Below are 15,277 nucleotides of genomic sequence, written 5' to 3'. Positions count from 1 at the left end.
TGAGAGTGCAACTCCTTTAAGGACGTACAGCGGCTACGCTATAAAAAGAAAAAAAAATATGCATAAATAGTCCTCCTACTCTTATTTCTTTACATATACAGTATATAATTTTTCAGAGCTATATAAAAATTTTTATGATAAAACTCATTTTTAAATACTGTATAATTCCCACCTGATGCAGGAAAAACTGCTATCATAACAGAGAGGTACGATCACTTCAAAAATTTTGTTTCTTGATGCTCTTTACTGTTTTTATTTGTTCTTCTTTTACTCCTCTTATTCCTTACACAGTAAAGGTATCTTGTGTTGATTACTAATGTAAGCTTTAGCCTATGTATATATGCTAGTTAAATCTCATTAAATCCAGTTAATTCTTGTCATGTTTATTCATCCTTATTAACTTCAATAGTTCATATTACTTTAGTTCTTCTTATCTCTTCTCTTTTTCTTCTTTTTCTGAGTTTTGCTACTGTACTAATCAGCTTAAGGTACAATTGCTTGCCTTATATTTGAGTCAGTGTAAAAGGTCCAGTTTTTAAAAATGATCATTTAAAGTTTGCCAACTATCTTATAAAAGAAAAACCAGCCAAACGATTTCTATGAATCATTCATTTTAAAGGAAATTTATTCGCCTATTACATATGCAAAAATCATTATAGTATGTTTTGTCATTTAGCGCCACAACCACAAAAGTGAGGTAATGTAAGATTGTAAAGTGTTTGAACACAATGAAAATGTTTTCATACGGCAATTAAAGCATGTTTTTGTGAAAACAACCTAAAATATTTATCCTAATAATGCTCTAAAATTATTATTATAACATATCTGAGTAAAATTTCCATGAAAATATTATAAAACAAAAACATCCTCCTACATCCCACCCACGCACCTCCACTGGTTGCCGCTTGCCTCCTTTTTTGACGAGTCTTATGATGTAGCAGTGAGAACTCGCTAAGGGCGAAATTTCCTTTTGGATTTTCTGAACCTTTTTTGGGACTGTACAGGATAGTGCTGTACTTTAGCTGCTCGCTCACAATAAAAAAACCAGTTACGCCTGTTGCTTGCCACCTTGTTACGCCGCGCCCCTCATTTAGTCTGACACGTATCCTTTGAGTATTCTGTTACTTCTACTTTTATAAATTCCTGTACCCCCCACCCAATATTTACCTACATGATGGAAAAGTGTAAAGCTAAGAGATGTAAGACATGTCCAGCTATGTCTCATACTGGATATGTTAATAAAAATGTACCGATTAATCCTTTTGCTGTGAGCCTGTTTTCACCACTAGTGACAAGATCATTGTTCTGCTAATCTTGTAACCAACTAATTTTCTCCCTTTTATAATTGTACTTCGATTCCTTGTTATTTTCATTGCTGTTATAATATTACACTGTACTACCATGTTATTATGTTTTATTATAGTAGAGATAAAATACGCAAATGATATGTATGTAATTATTCAGATACAAAACTGAATTATGTAGCTTTTTTTAATAGCGTAGTCACTGTTTAGATCCGCAAGGAGTTACCTTCCATGGTCTACCAGAACTCCGTGGGGACCAAACTAATATCAAAGAATTCTCTTCTAGTTGGTCTTTTGGCCAGGTATTGTGTCATAATGATTAACATTATAACACATGATGGAGTATATAATGGACTAAAAGATAAGAGGGCACTTTCCCTTATCTTCAGCGAAGCTGAACCCAGTTTTTCCAATGTCAAAAGAACCTGCAAGAAAGAGAAGTGACTATTGCGCATGCGCATCCGCCCTCTTGTTTACAACCGGGCCATTTAAAGACCAAGGAGCCATTACTCTCTGTTTGGTCTAAAGCAAACGGTTCACGTCATTACCAGCGCTCCGAAAAAATTTGACTTTTCTCCGTTCTCCGTTTTAGTATCAGGGATTATGGAAACATCAAAAATAGCAAGATAAGTCCTCAATATTAACTTCCAGTTAAAGTTTTAGTTTTAAACTTCTGGAATTTATATAATGTGTGCGTTAAAGTCGGAACCTGGCTCGTTGATCGCTAGCCTACCTAGTTTCGTAAAGCGTTGATTGCTACCTAGTTCCGTAAAATTCTAATTGTTTTAACTAAAAAAAACGTTCCGCAACTTATTATTAATATGGAAAATCCTTTCAGATTATACGATGTCTAAAATAATCTAGGCAGTAAGTGAGAATAATTCAGACTAAATTAATAGTGGATGTTGTCTGTAGCCTATGTCCTTGAATTACGTATCCTAAGTGGCCTAGCTTAGACCGAGGACCCTAGGATCAGATAATAACAATATCTGGGCAAAGTAAATCAATAGCCTAACAATGAGGCTACATATTAGTAAAAATTTTTTTCCTTTTATATAAGCCTGTGCACTTAAGCATGAGCTAAATAATCCAGGACTAGCCTAGGCATTACCTTTTATCAAGTTAAGTGGTAACTTTTCATGAAACATCCCAACCTGTTTATTGGTGATTCATTTCAGTGTGATACCTCACAAAGCATGGAGTAAAGTAATGTCATTTATGTTATTCAATTTGAAAATCTTTATTACAAACCTTGAACGCATGCTCCTGGCCAAAAATTCATCCCGAAAAGCCTCACAAAAAAAAAAATTAACAAAAATAAACTTGGCATTCTGTACAAAATGTGACTTTATTATCTCCAATAAAAGTTTCAGAGCACTGATTTTTATGAACTGAATCTTCAATGGTCTTCCATTTGCAAATTGTATCAAGTTTTCTTTGTTTAATCACACCTCCTCTAGTGCTTAACAAATCTATTTCCTCTTCTGTCATTTCCCTGATTCATGATCATCTCTGATAAAACCTGAAGCAAAAAAAATTATCTAAGGTAGGCTTGTCTATAACTACAATGTAATAAACATCACCATATTCACTACTGAACTATCAGATCAGTCCTGCACAGCAAAAGGGTTAAATGTTGCTTATGTGATATTAAATATACAGTAAACCCCGTATTCACGTTCTCATGATTCAGCGGACTCAAGTATCCGCAGGTTTCTCTGTGGAACATATCTAGCCATTATTCGCGCAAAAATTTGCCCATTTGCGGTATTTTTCACTGAGAAACATTTACTAATTACAGTATTTTCATATAATTTTCATGAATAAATGCACTTTTTGTGATAAAACTATTAAAATACTCAGGTATAAGCATTTTTACAGGTTTTTCTTGTGTTTAAACTATCAAAATGGGCAGTTCTAAGTGTTTTTAGAGGGGTTTTAAGTATTCGCGGATTTTAGCTTTTCGCGGGGGGGGTACACATCCCCCACGAATACAGGGGGTTCACTGTATATGGGTGACTGCTTCCCTCTACACTTAAGAATTAATAATCATTTGAAACTATGTAATAATAATTCCCATAGCAATAACTATTGCAACAAATATGAGTATGAACACTTCAAAAGACATGCCTTTAAATATTCTGCTATTATTCCTAATACTGTACAGTACTTATTGTTAATGATTACAATAGCAGACCGGAGGTAGAAAATTCATACACTGTAACGCTAAAAACTGCTTATCCATATCAATTTAACGAAATGGGGTTAATAAAAGTTCTATGACCTCAATTATTAATAAATCTTATATTCATCAAGGAATTTTTAACACTAACGTTATCAATAGAATTAACAGAATAAGAAGTCATAATAGAAACGATAAATATGTTTATTTTAATTAGTTACTACATGAGACTGATAACACTGCTCTTCATGAAAATAATATATAGTAGTATGACTTGTTAAAGGTGAGATTTTAAGATTAAAATCTAGTGGTGTTAAAACAATGCAGTCTGACTATAGCCTCCAACAAGATTTTATAACTGTTCTACTAAAATATAAACTTAACAATCAAAACTGGAACTTAGAAATTGATAATAGTAATATAAAAAATATCTACCTAATTGTAGATTATGATAAATTTATTAATACCCTAAATACCCTTAAACTAATTTACACTCCTGAATTAATGTTGATTCCCATTTCAAAAAAACATACCGAAAATTACATTCAAATATTCACAAACATTAGTGGGGATTCATTCTTTTCATTTAATTCCACTTTTTAATTTCCATTATTTAATTTTTCAAAATAATTTTATGATTTAGTTTAAGCATACATATGCAGGTATGATTATGTATCTCTCTCTCTCTCTCTCTCTCTCTCTCTCTCTCTCTCTCTCTCTCTCTTTTGCCTTATAAGTTTGGAAAAATAAGCTTAAGATTAATAAAAACAGTGTTAGTAATTCTGTATTCTTTGAAGGTGATGTTGAACAGACATAAAACTATGAAAGACTGCAAACCAAAGATGGCAATTAGGAGAAAAGTGTGTATGTGAAGTGCCAACTTTGAAATGGGAATAACTGGGAGAATACTGTAATGTAAACATAATGAAATGTCCCTGCAGAAATGAGCTATAAAATAAAACAGAATTTGTTATGATCATCTTACCTTATGAAGCATAATTGCAAAAAATACAATCATTTCAACATCTGTATGGGAAGATGCTGCTGCTGCACCAAGAGCAATACCATCAGCTGTAAAAAATATTCAGTTGTGTTAATTTGTTAACTAAAAAATTGTAATCCATAACCAGTGAAAACATGACACAATCAATATCATAAAATTTACAGTAAAAATCTTAAAATTCATTTCAACTTCTTGACAAATCCATTTCAATAGTTTGCAAGCCTCTAACTTCATGGCAATTTCAGAATCACCTGTCTACCATTGCTAGTTTCAAATAATAACACTGCTCTAAGCTAAAGATATCTGAGACAGCACCAACATGGAGTTGTAAGGCAGTAAACCTTATAATGAATAAAAGAATGAACAATACTAAACATTTGGTGCCAAACACATACAAATAGCTATTCAACACTGCCTTGAAAAAAAAAAAAAATACAAGCATACTAAAAGTATTGCTAAAGCAATACCACCACTTCCCTCTAAGAGCACTGCAACTGATGAAATGCTGAAAACAGACAGACAATCTCAAAACAAAGAGAATAGAATACAGCATTTAGGTCAAAGGCTAAGTGCTGCGACCTATGAGGTCATTCAGCGTTGAAACAGACATTGACAGTATGAAGATATGAAAGGTGCCAGAGAGGGTGGAAAGTCAGACGGAAGAAAGAGAAAGAGAATAGGAATGGAGGTAGAGTAAAAAGAATGAAAGAGATTTGAGCTAGGGGCCGGAGGGACGCTGCAAAGACCCTTAAGTAATGCTTACAGTGCACCGCATTAGGTGCACTAATGGCACTACCCCCCTACGAGGGACAATCTCAAAAACAAAGTCATGCATGGTGTCTCTCCTGGCAGCCTTTATTTTAAAAATTGCAGTAGCACTTCAATAGCTTAGTGTAGGTGACTAGACCCGCCCACCAACGGAAGTACTGGAAATGACTTACCAGAAACCTCATTCTGTTTGTGCCTTTCGGGCCAGCCCTAGGAGAGCTGTTAATCAGCTCAGTGGTCTGGTAAACTAAGGTGTACTTAACTTTTTCCTTATGTCCACGAGAGGGGAGGAGGGAGGGCTCCAATCTGCAGCACGTCTTGAAAACTCTTATGCTCTGACAAGCTTCTGGACAATCTGAAGCCTGTCAGGACAAGAAAGGACAACCCTTTGGTATCTCTTAAAGTGAGCAGACACGGTTTTTAGGGGAAGAAGTTTTGGAAAGTCCACCCACAACCGTAGCAGGTCCTGGAACCATTCTTTCATGGGCCAGAACAGGGCGATGAGAAACATCATAACATTGCAATGAGCCCAAGACTTGTTCAGCGCTTCCCTGACCATGTTGAAGGGCAGAAAGGCATAGCCCAAGAGGACTCCTCAATCTAGGACCGAGGAGTCTGAACAGAAGTCTAAGTCTGGGCTCAGAGGATTTAAGGCTTTCCTTCTGAAAGTCTACGTTCAGACTGCCACCATGCAGGTCCGACTTGATTACTGGGTTTATGGGAAATGCATAGGTGTCTGGCTGTGTTTCCCTATCCCAGCTGGCCTAGAGGAAGAACTGCAAAACTTCTCATGAGAAGTTGCCTAACCTGACGAACGTCTTGAGGGACGACACAGTCTCCAGTAGGCTAATCCACAAATGGGCCATGCAAGACGATGGGGTAGAAACTTGTGGACCATCTGAAGGCAGCTTGTAATTCTCAGCAAACGGAAAAACCCAAAAAGAGTCCAAGAGTTGAGACTTATCCCCAAATAGAGGAACTCTTGCGACAGGGCCAACTGGGACTTCTGAAGGTAGATGATAATTCCCCAGTTCCTGAGAGAGAGGAGATGCAGAAACCTTCATGCACTTTCCTTCGAAGGGGATCGAAGAGGTAAGTCATCCACATATAGACTGACGTTAATGCCTATTAAATGAAGTCACTTGCTAGAGGAGCGAAGACTCGAGTGAACACTTGAGGTGCTGTAGAGAAGCCAAAGCAAAGATCCTGAAAGTGGAGATTAGCTGGTGCCGGGGGCTCGGACAGCGCCAGGGGCTCAGGTGGCACCAGTCACTCCGAGAGGAGACAGGTGTTTAGACGCTGATGTGTGGCGCCTGAGTGTCCTGGAAGACGAACCTTAGATACTTCTTGGAGTCTGGATGGAAGGGAAAGTGGAAGCATGTGTCCTGCATGTCCAAGGTTATCATCCAATCGCCCTGGGGAATGGATGAAAGGGCTGACTGGTTCATCTCCATCTGAACTTTGTCTGCTGGATGAAGAGATTGAGGGTGCTTACGTTGAGGACTGGTCTTCCAACCCTGATGATTGGGGACCACAAACAGACGGTAGTACAAGTCCTGTGAGTTGATGTCCTTGACTTCCTCTAAGACTCTCTTTCGAAGGGGACAGGAGGCCTCCCCGAAAAGGGCCAAATGTTTTCCCGAGCCTCTTGAGTAGGCTGTCAAAATGAAGGGAGAAGGGACCAAAGGAGAGGCTCTCCATGAACATAACGGAGAAACCCTCCCTCGGAACCTTGACAATCCTCTGTTCTGCCCCTCAGATGCTCCACTTCTCCCAAAACTCGAGAAGACTGGCTCCCATTTGTGTACGAAAGACTTCTTCCTCATTTCTTGAGCAAGGACTTGAGCTCCTCTTGATAGTTCTTGTTCCAAGTGGGACCAATCTTGCTGCATGGAGTCGTTGCCCATGCTAGAGGGTTCAGGGTCTGAACCAAAAAGAGGAAGGCGATGGTTCTTTGAGGTGGCAAACAGGTCCAATGTCGGTCTGCCCAATAGTATCTCAGATTCTGAAAGACCAGAGATCCAAGGTCCACTTGGTGGGAAGGACCTACTATTCGACACCTCAGCTCGTCCTTCAGAATTTATTTTGCCCTGAAAAAATCGAGTGATTAGACTCATTCGATTTGATCTGTCCACAGTAGAAGGTCTCTTGCTGTCTGGCAGAGAGAAAAAGAGAGACAGCCATCTCGCTTCATATATACGCTAGGGCTGTGGTATTATCTGAATGGACTGCCATAGTCTTTTGTGAACTAGGGTCGAGAAGGAATGAAGACCTAAGTGAATAACTTTCAGCTCTCTCATGTTGATGTGAAGGTTCTGTTCTTCTGGAGACCACGTCCTGGAAACTTTCCAGTCGAGAAGCGGACATTGGAGCGGGTCCCAGAATGGGCTTACTCATAGAAAGGCATGTTGCTGTATAGGAGAGACTGTCTTAGAAACAAATGCAGAAGAATCCTTGGGGTGTTTGGAAGAATATGCCAGAAGATCCTAAGTCGACTTCCATTAAAGGTCCTACATCTGGGTCTGAATGACTCCTACAGTGGAACAGGAGCACCAAAAAAACATCTCTTTCTTTCCAAACGCCCATCAGAGAAAAGAGCCGCAAGTTCAAGAGAGACATCCCTGACGGTCTGTCTGCATGAGAAAGGACTCCTAGCCAGTCTGAGGCGAAGTCTCCACAAACCATTGCAATCTTCAATCTTCTTTCTGGGGTAAAGTCTCCATAAACCATTGCAATCTTCAATCTTCTTGGCTAGGGCTCTCACCATCCAATCCAAGAAACTGAAAACTTCAAACAACTCCAAAATGTCTTGACAAGGAGGTCAAATTCTGCTGGCGAAAAACATAATTTTCAGTGACGAAAACGCTGAACCTCGGGAAGAAGGAGCTTCCCCGGTGGCGTAGGAAAGAAACCTCCTGTGGATTAGGCGTGAGGGAGGAAAAACAAAGGAAGTCTTACCTTGCTTCCTCTTAGCAGAAACCAAATTTCAATCTCCTTGAGTGCCTTCCTAGAAGACGAGGAAAGCACCATGTAGGAAGCCTAGGTCTGTCATCTGGATGGCTCCTCATCAGGAAGGACGTGGTAGGTGAGACTGTGGTCAGAAACAGGCACTTGGTGCTCTAAGCAGGAGAATGATACTGTAGAGTTGGCGCCGGGCATTCAGGAGCTGGCGCTGGGCACTCGGAAAGGAACGTTGGGCGTTTAGAGCCAAATACTGGCACCCAAAAGAAGTATGCTCAGGAGAGAAATAATCAGGACTGTCCCATGTGCTGCAGGAAGACTGAGTACTGTGCCCAGCTCCTTAAACCACTAATTGGGCAGCGGAGAAATGCGGCCAGCATCATCTGCTTGCCTCTTCAATGGATGAGACGAATCTAGAAAGAGCTTCAGGTGCTTCCAAGTCCAGGCTGGAGTCCTAAGAGTTGGATAACAACCGACGCACATCCAGAGACGCCTTTCCAACGGCTGTCTGTCAGATCCTGGGATCGATCAACAGGCTCGATTGAGGGGGCGACTACCCATGGGCAAACCCCAACGACCTCCCTCGGACCCCTGCTATGACTCCTCCTAGGTTTAGGGGAGTATGACAGGGACCTTCGTCTAGGAGAATTGGCGAGATGAGCAGCCACCCCCTTCACTTGCACAACACTTTCTCCTATCAAAATGCCTTTCCAGTGGCTATCTGCCAATATCTGGGAACGCGCAACAGGGTCAACTGAGGGAGCAACTACCTGTGGGCAAACCCCACCGACCTCCCTTGGACCTCCAGTATGACTCCTCCCAAGTTTAGAGAAGTATGACAGGGACCTTTGTCTAGGAGAATCAGTGGGATGAGTAGACACCTCCTCCACTTCACTGTACTGTATCACTACAGTCATACCCCGAACTTACACAAGGTTAGGTTCCAGAACCCATCGCGCAACGCAAATTTTCGCGCATGTTTGGCACAGTCTCTAGAAATCCTAATAAATGCTTATTTCTAGAGTTTAAACACTAAATATGACCCTAATCATGCTCCCAAAGTATTAAGCTAACTTTTAAATGACATTAAAGTTACAGTAATTTCATTTAAAAGTTAGCTTGATACATTACCCTTAAAAAAAGAAACAAATGGTTGACATAAAAATAGAGAGTTAGAAGAGAATTTCTCTCTCTCCCTTCTGAACGATCTATTTTTGGGAGTCTTCTCAACCTCGCTTTTAAGAACTTTATTCTACGTCTCTCTATGTTCTGAAATGCTTTTTCATGAACAGTGTTTTTTATTTGGACTAATACAACTCTTAGTTATTATGTCTCTATGTTTTAGAATGTATTTGCCACACTAGCACATTTACAGTTCGTAGACGGTACAGTTAAATTAGATCAATTTAACCTATCTACTGCACAGGTAAAGACATACAGAGAAATAATAAGTTGTAAAAATGTGTGAGCGCTAACTATGAACGAGAGAGAGAGATAAGGGTTGTCCTTATTTAAAAGAGTGAAATTATTTATCAAATATTACGGAGACAGAGAGAATAACACACGAGAGAGAGAGAGAGAGAGAGAGAGAGAGAGAGAGAGAGAGAGAGAGAGAGAGAGAGAGAGAGAGAGTTATTCTTACGTTAGATATCAAAAGATGGAAATTCAAAATTTATCAAGAAAAAAAGGAAAAAGAAAGAAAGAGAAAGTGACTGAGAGAGAGAGTTAGTATGTAGAAATCCTTTGCCACACCGTGGGCAACGATTGACATACTTGACAGCTCTGCCTTTGCACAATAAAAATTAAATAAAATTGAATAAAAAGAAATAAGTAAAAACAATAATACCCTGAAAAATAAATAAAAATAACTAATAAATTAAATTAAGATAAACAAATAAAATTAACAAAAATAAATAAATGAAAATGGATAAAAATCAATAAATACAAATAAATAAGAAAAACTAAAAATAAAAAAATTAAAAAATAATAAATAAAATTAAAAAACAAATAAAAATAAATAAAAAAGTAATTAAATAAAAATAAGTAAATAATAAATAATTAAATAAAACAAATAAAAATAAATACATAATAATACATAAATAAATACAAATAATTAAAAATAAATGAGTATATAAATAAATAAAATTAAATTTAATAAATAAAATATCAAAGCTTGAAAACTTATGAATTGCACAAAAATGTAAACAAACACTTTTGCAGGGTTTCTCGAGGATTCACAAATGTCACGTGTCTGTGAAAAAATTGTGTATGACAATTAGTTAGGTTCCAATGAAAAGTTCATGTATCTGTGAATTTGTACAACTCGAATAGTGTAAGATCGAGGTATTACTTTCCTAGGTTAACTTCTTGTTAAACCTAGACTCAAGACTGGCAATGGCAAGGGTTGGATGCAAGGGAGCCAGGTGCTGGAGTAGGTGGATTAAAAATGGAAGGGCTAGAAGCAGGAGAAAAAAGGGCAGGAAGCGGGGGGGGGGAAGGAATAGCAGAGCTATCTTCTAACTTAGGCTAGGGTAGAATTCTAGGATAAGGGAAGCTCGTTTCTCTGCTCTAGAGTCCACTTCCTTTCTGTCACTCTCTAACTTCTCTAGCTGAGATTAAGTAGCTTCTACTCTTGCTAACTATAACATTTTGCACAAGTTTTCTCCCTACTATATTCCTGCCCCCTAGATTTACTGCAAATTGTATGAGAATCATATGAAGACTGATTAATCTGGTTTGGAACTATCGCTACAATAGCAAACACAGGTGAACTTGAATCAGATATAATAATAACCAAAGAACTAGAAAAAATGATCCTGAAAGCTATGAAAACTTGAAGGCTACTCAAATAAGCGATAAAACTTCACCGAAATCCAGCCATACAACTGAAAATTAGTAAACAAAGGCTGCAGCAAACCCCAGATGTTCCTCAAGAGCCGGCAGAAACAGAATGAGGTTTTCTGCTAAGTTGTTTCCAGTACTCCCATTGGTGGGCGGGGCGTGTCACCTACACTAAACTGTTGAAGCGCTACTACAATTTTTTAAATAAAGGCTGCCGCATGAGTTAAAACTATACTATGTAATTACTTGGTAAGTTACTTATAAGTTACTTATATGAAATTCACAATTCTTAACTTACCAACCACATGAACTAAACTTACCTGCTGCATGAACTACAAGACCAAGAGTAGCAGTGAGTGATGATCTGCTCCCTCGACTGCTCCCATTCTCAGCATCTGCAATGTCATCAAAAGAAAAGCACAAAATAACTTAAAGTAATAACACAGAACTTCACTACTGCCATTACAAATATGCTGAAAGGCATTTTTTTTTTACTGTATTTATTCTTTATGTAACCACAAAAAAAAATGGAAGTGACTCCATCAACTAACAATTCTAGCTTTGCAGCTTTTACATATTTATAAAAAATTTTCAATGGTCATTTAAAATATTTCTATTATCAACAGGACTTTGATAAATAATGTAAATCAACTACATAAACCATAAATATAATATAATACAAGATTGAAGCCCCTCAAATTAAAAAGTTTTTTACTTTTCATAGCTAGAGAAAGTTTAAATATACATTTCATTACCATTTTCTCAAGGTAAAAAATTCTGACATAAAAGAGATGAGAATAAAAATTTTTCTAAATGCTTGGATAAGCTATAAGATTTTGTTTGCACATGTTGTCACATGGATCTAGAAGCCCACATACAACATGACAAACTCTTGCCTTCCAGCATACAGTATAAAGGTTGATGCATCTAAGCTGGTTTTCAACAACTTTTGGCAGCTTCATGGGGAACATAATACAGAAATTCATACCTCCATCTGCTCTTTGATGCACAACTCATTAATGTCTCTGCTTCAACATTGGCTGATAAAATGCTTGCGAAAATGCACTGACAAAACAACTTTACCTGCTTTACGATGTCCGCCAGAACACTGATCGATAAGAAGCATAAGAAGAAAACCCAAAACTAATGGCGGTCCTACTAAATTGTGAGGTTCCATTTTTTCTTCATCTCCATGGGCATGGTCATGGCCATGTCCTTCACTAGATGTAGATGCAGCTGCTGAAGAGGAAGAGAAAAATTCTGAACTGTAGACAATCAGCAAAAATCCAACACTAAGAATATTGTGCATATTTACTTCTTATCAACTAGATAATTTACATTAAATATAAAAAAATTTCACAATATTACCATTTATTGTATTGTGCTCCACTAAAGTATGGTATAAATGTTGCTTTACATAATCTGGTTACATAACCCTTTGGTTAAATGGCCAACAAGAGCCAGTGGGGTGCAAGTTATTGTAAAATACTGCATGATGAAACAGATCAACCCCCACCCTCCCACAATCCCTGATCTCCCATATGAAGGTACTGCTGGAAATGTACTGTGCACTGCACTGTTTTCTGTCTCTTACTTTTTATTCACTGCCACTGATCTCTTCCCACCTAGCTGTGTAACTTTTTTATCTACCAACAATACTTGGTTCTAATAACAAATCCTTAAGGTCAGCCTCACAGTATAAAATTAGAACACTTGCCAGAGAGTGAAGACAGACTATGTTGATGTTATCACTGCATTAGGCAAAGGGCATTACAATTACTATAATTCAGAGCAATGCACATTTTGTGAGGGGCAAACTGCCCGACATGTCTAAAAATACTTGTTCTGTGGTTTCTTTTTCTTTACAGTAACATTTGAAAACTGAAGGTTACTTGTTCTGTGGTTTCTTTTTCTTTATGGTAACATTTGAAAACTGAAGGTGAGTAATATTTGTAAACTGAAGGTAAGAAGTTTCAAAATAATCTACGTGGGAGGGACTATGGGGATTGGGAAAACAAGAGGTATCTTGAACTTATCCAAAATTTTTGTGTTTTAAATGCCGGCAAATGAAATAGCCAAGTTTCCTAGTTTGCAGTTTGGTTTTTTGCAAAGGCCTGGTTGCTTGTGATACTCATATCTCAATTTCCAGAGTCATACATAATTTCATAGATTCTGATTCTGAAGTCTGTGTGATTGGTTTCAACCTTTGTTCTTTTTCAGAGTGTGATATTTTTACAACAATTATTTTCAAACTTGGAGGTCAGTGAACCAATTCTTAGTAGTATTACCGAGTATTTAACTAGTGTAACAGACTGCACTCCAGTGACTACAGGACGTAAACTGGTGTTCCTTGGGCAAGTTCTTATCCCATTACTTTTTATGCACATAATCTGTGGTTCGGCCTTGAAAACAAGCTCCTTGTTCACTCAAATGATGCTACACTCCTTGCACTGATCTCATCTCCTGAGTATAGACCTAGGGCTACTGAGCCCCCTTATGTATAGGTGTAAATTATGGGGGGAGGAGGAATGAACTTCAACCCTAACACAACCTAATGGATATGACTGTTACTAAGTCTAACAAATTAGATCCTCTACCAAGACCATTTTTATTGACTGTTTCCTTGACTACATGTAACCCATTTAAAGTTCTAGGTATCACTCTTAATTGCAGATTCACTTTTGAGAAATATAGCAGGCATAATTCTTGCACTGCACTGCACTGCACTGAGAAAATATTACTTCAAGACCTTTGCTGACTTGTCTATCCTGATAAACTACTCTTTTATTATGCCATGTTTAGAGCACCTGCTTGGTCTTCAGTAGCTGACTCGCATCTTAAATTGTTGAATTCTATGAAATTTCTTATCCCTAATCTTAGTAAATGCACAATAGCGCCAGAAATGCTGATAATTCCAACGGTCTTGCAGTTTGATATAGTACTCTAAAAGGCTCAACACCACACAGTTTTCTAGAAACTGTATTTCTTCTGTGACTAAATTCTGAAATATGTAGACGAATCACTGGAACTTCTTTAGTTCAAACAAGGTATAAACACCTTTCTGATGAGCAGGCTGACCTATATCTAACTTCATAGAAATTATTATTTATTTACATATTTATTTGACTGTACTCATTTATTTTATTTCTTTTTCTTTGCTACCTTTCTTTTAAATTTTATTCGTTGTTTCCCAACATCTTTTTCACACTGGACTGTTTTCCCTGCTGGGGAACTTCGGCTTGCAGCATTCTGCTTTTCCACAAGGGTTGCAGACTGGCTTTTAATAATAATAATACAGTAATGCCACCTACAGAAATACTACTAACATTTAACTAAAAAATCCTTTGATGGTTGATGCTGACATAAATAGGATACTGCTAATTAAGAGTATTCTGGATTTAATACAACAGCTCCAAATCTACAATGCAGAGACCTACATCCACATTGCTTGTGTTGGCATACACATGAAATGGTCTCTCTACCTTGTCACACTCATTGACCAACATAACCGTAGTTGTTACATTTGTTAATCCACATTAAAACTACTCCTAGTTAGTGTACAAAAACCATGCTGAGAATGCTCAGGTCAGTACCATTAATATTCAGTATGGTTCTTTGTTACCAACAAGTAATGACCATCATGACTGCTTGGCATAAGTGCACAACAGATATGGCATTTTTATGATAAAATAAAGTTTTATATATACATTACTTACCCAGTAATTACTTAGCTAAGAGTTTCTACTTGAACGGCAGATTAAATTTCAAAATTCGCGGTAGAGATGCTTTTGTTTTGTGTAGGTGACAAGACCCCACCCACTTTTGGGGTAAGAGAGAGGAACAACTAAGCCAGTAGATTAATTTGTTTATGCAAAAAAAGTGGAGGAGGGCGGGCTCCATCTGTAATTACTGGGTAAGTATGCATAAAACTTTATTTTACCATAAAAATATCATTTTTATATAAATAACTTACCCAAGCTGATTCCACATTGAAAGGTGGTGGGGAATTGTGGACAGTAAAATAACAATCTACATATGAAAAGTTAATGACCTAGAATAGGCTAACATTGAGACAAAGCTTGTTGTTTCCTGACCTGGTGAAAGAGCTGCGCACATAATTATTGCCTCTGTTGGCGCTCATCTCAACCTCCAGAGACATGATGGTATAGTCAGAGTCGTCTCTATTAAAGTGGGATATTCTGCAGCGAAGTAGTGCTC

At 37.7% G+C, this 15,277-nt stretch overlaps 1 protein-coding gene across 2 annotated transcripts in view; it reads right to left on the bottom strand.

The window, feature by feature from the left end:
* Zip102B (Zinc/iron regulated transporter-related protein 102B) overlaps positions 1-15,277 on the bottom strand; it is a 54,494-nt gene that overhangs the window by 20,945 nt on the left and 18,272 nt on the right. Inside the window, exons 3-5 of one of the 2 annotated variants that reach the window (XM_067098736.1) lie at positions 12,143-12,298; positions 11,380-11,454; positions 4,472-4,557 (exon numbers count right to left, since the gene is read on the bottom strand). In XM_067098736.1, coding sequence (XP_066954837.1) covers positions 4,472-4,557; positions 11,380-11,454; positions 12,143-12,298 — 317 coding nt within the window. The remainder of the gene's footprint in view (positions 1-4,471; positions 4,558-11,379; positions 11,455-12,142; positions 12,299-15,277) is intronic. The other variant, XM_067098737.1, reaches the window with a different exon arrangement.

Source organism: Macrobrachium rosenbergii, chromosome 55, assembly GCF_040412425.1.
Source record: "Macrobrachium rosenbergii isolate ZJJX-2024 chromosome 55, ASM4041242v1, whole genome shotgun sequence".
Taxonomy (NCBI): Eukaryota; Metazoa; Arthropoda; class Malacostraca; order Decapoda; family Palaemonidae; genus Macrobrachium; species Macrobrachium rosenbergii.
The sequence above is the reverse complement of the archived record's forward strand: the minus strand, read 5'-3'. Positions and strand labels throughout refer to the sequence as shown.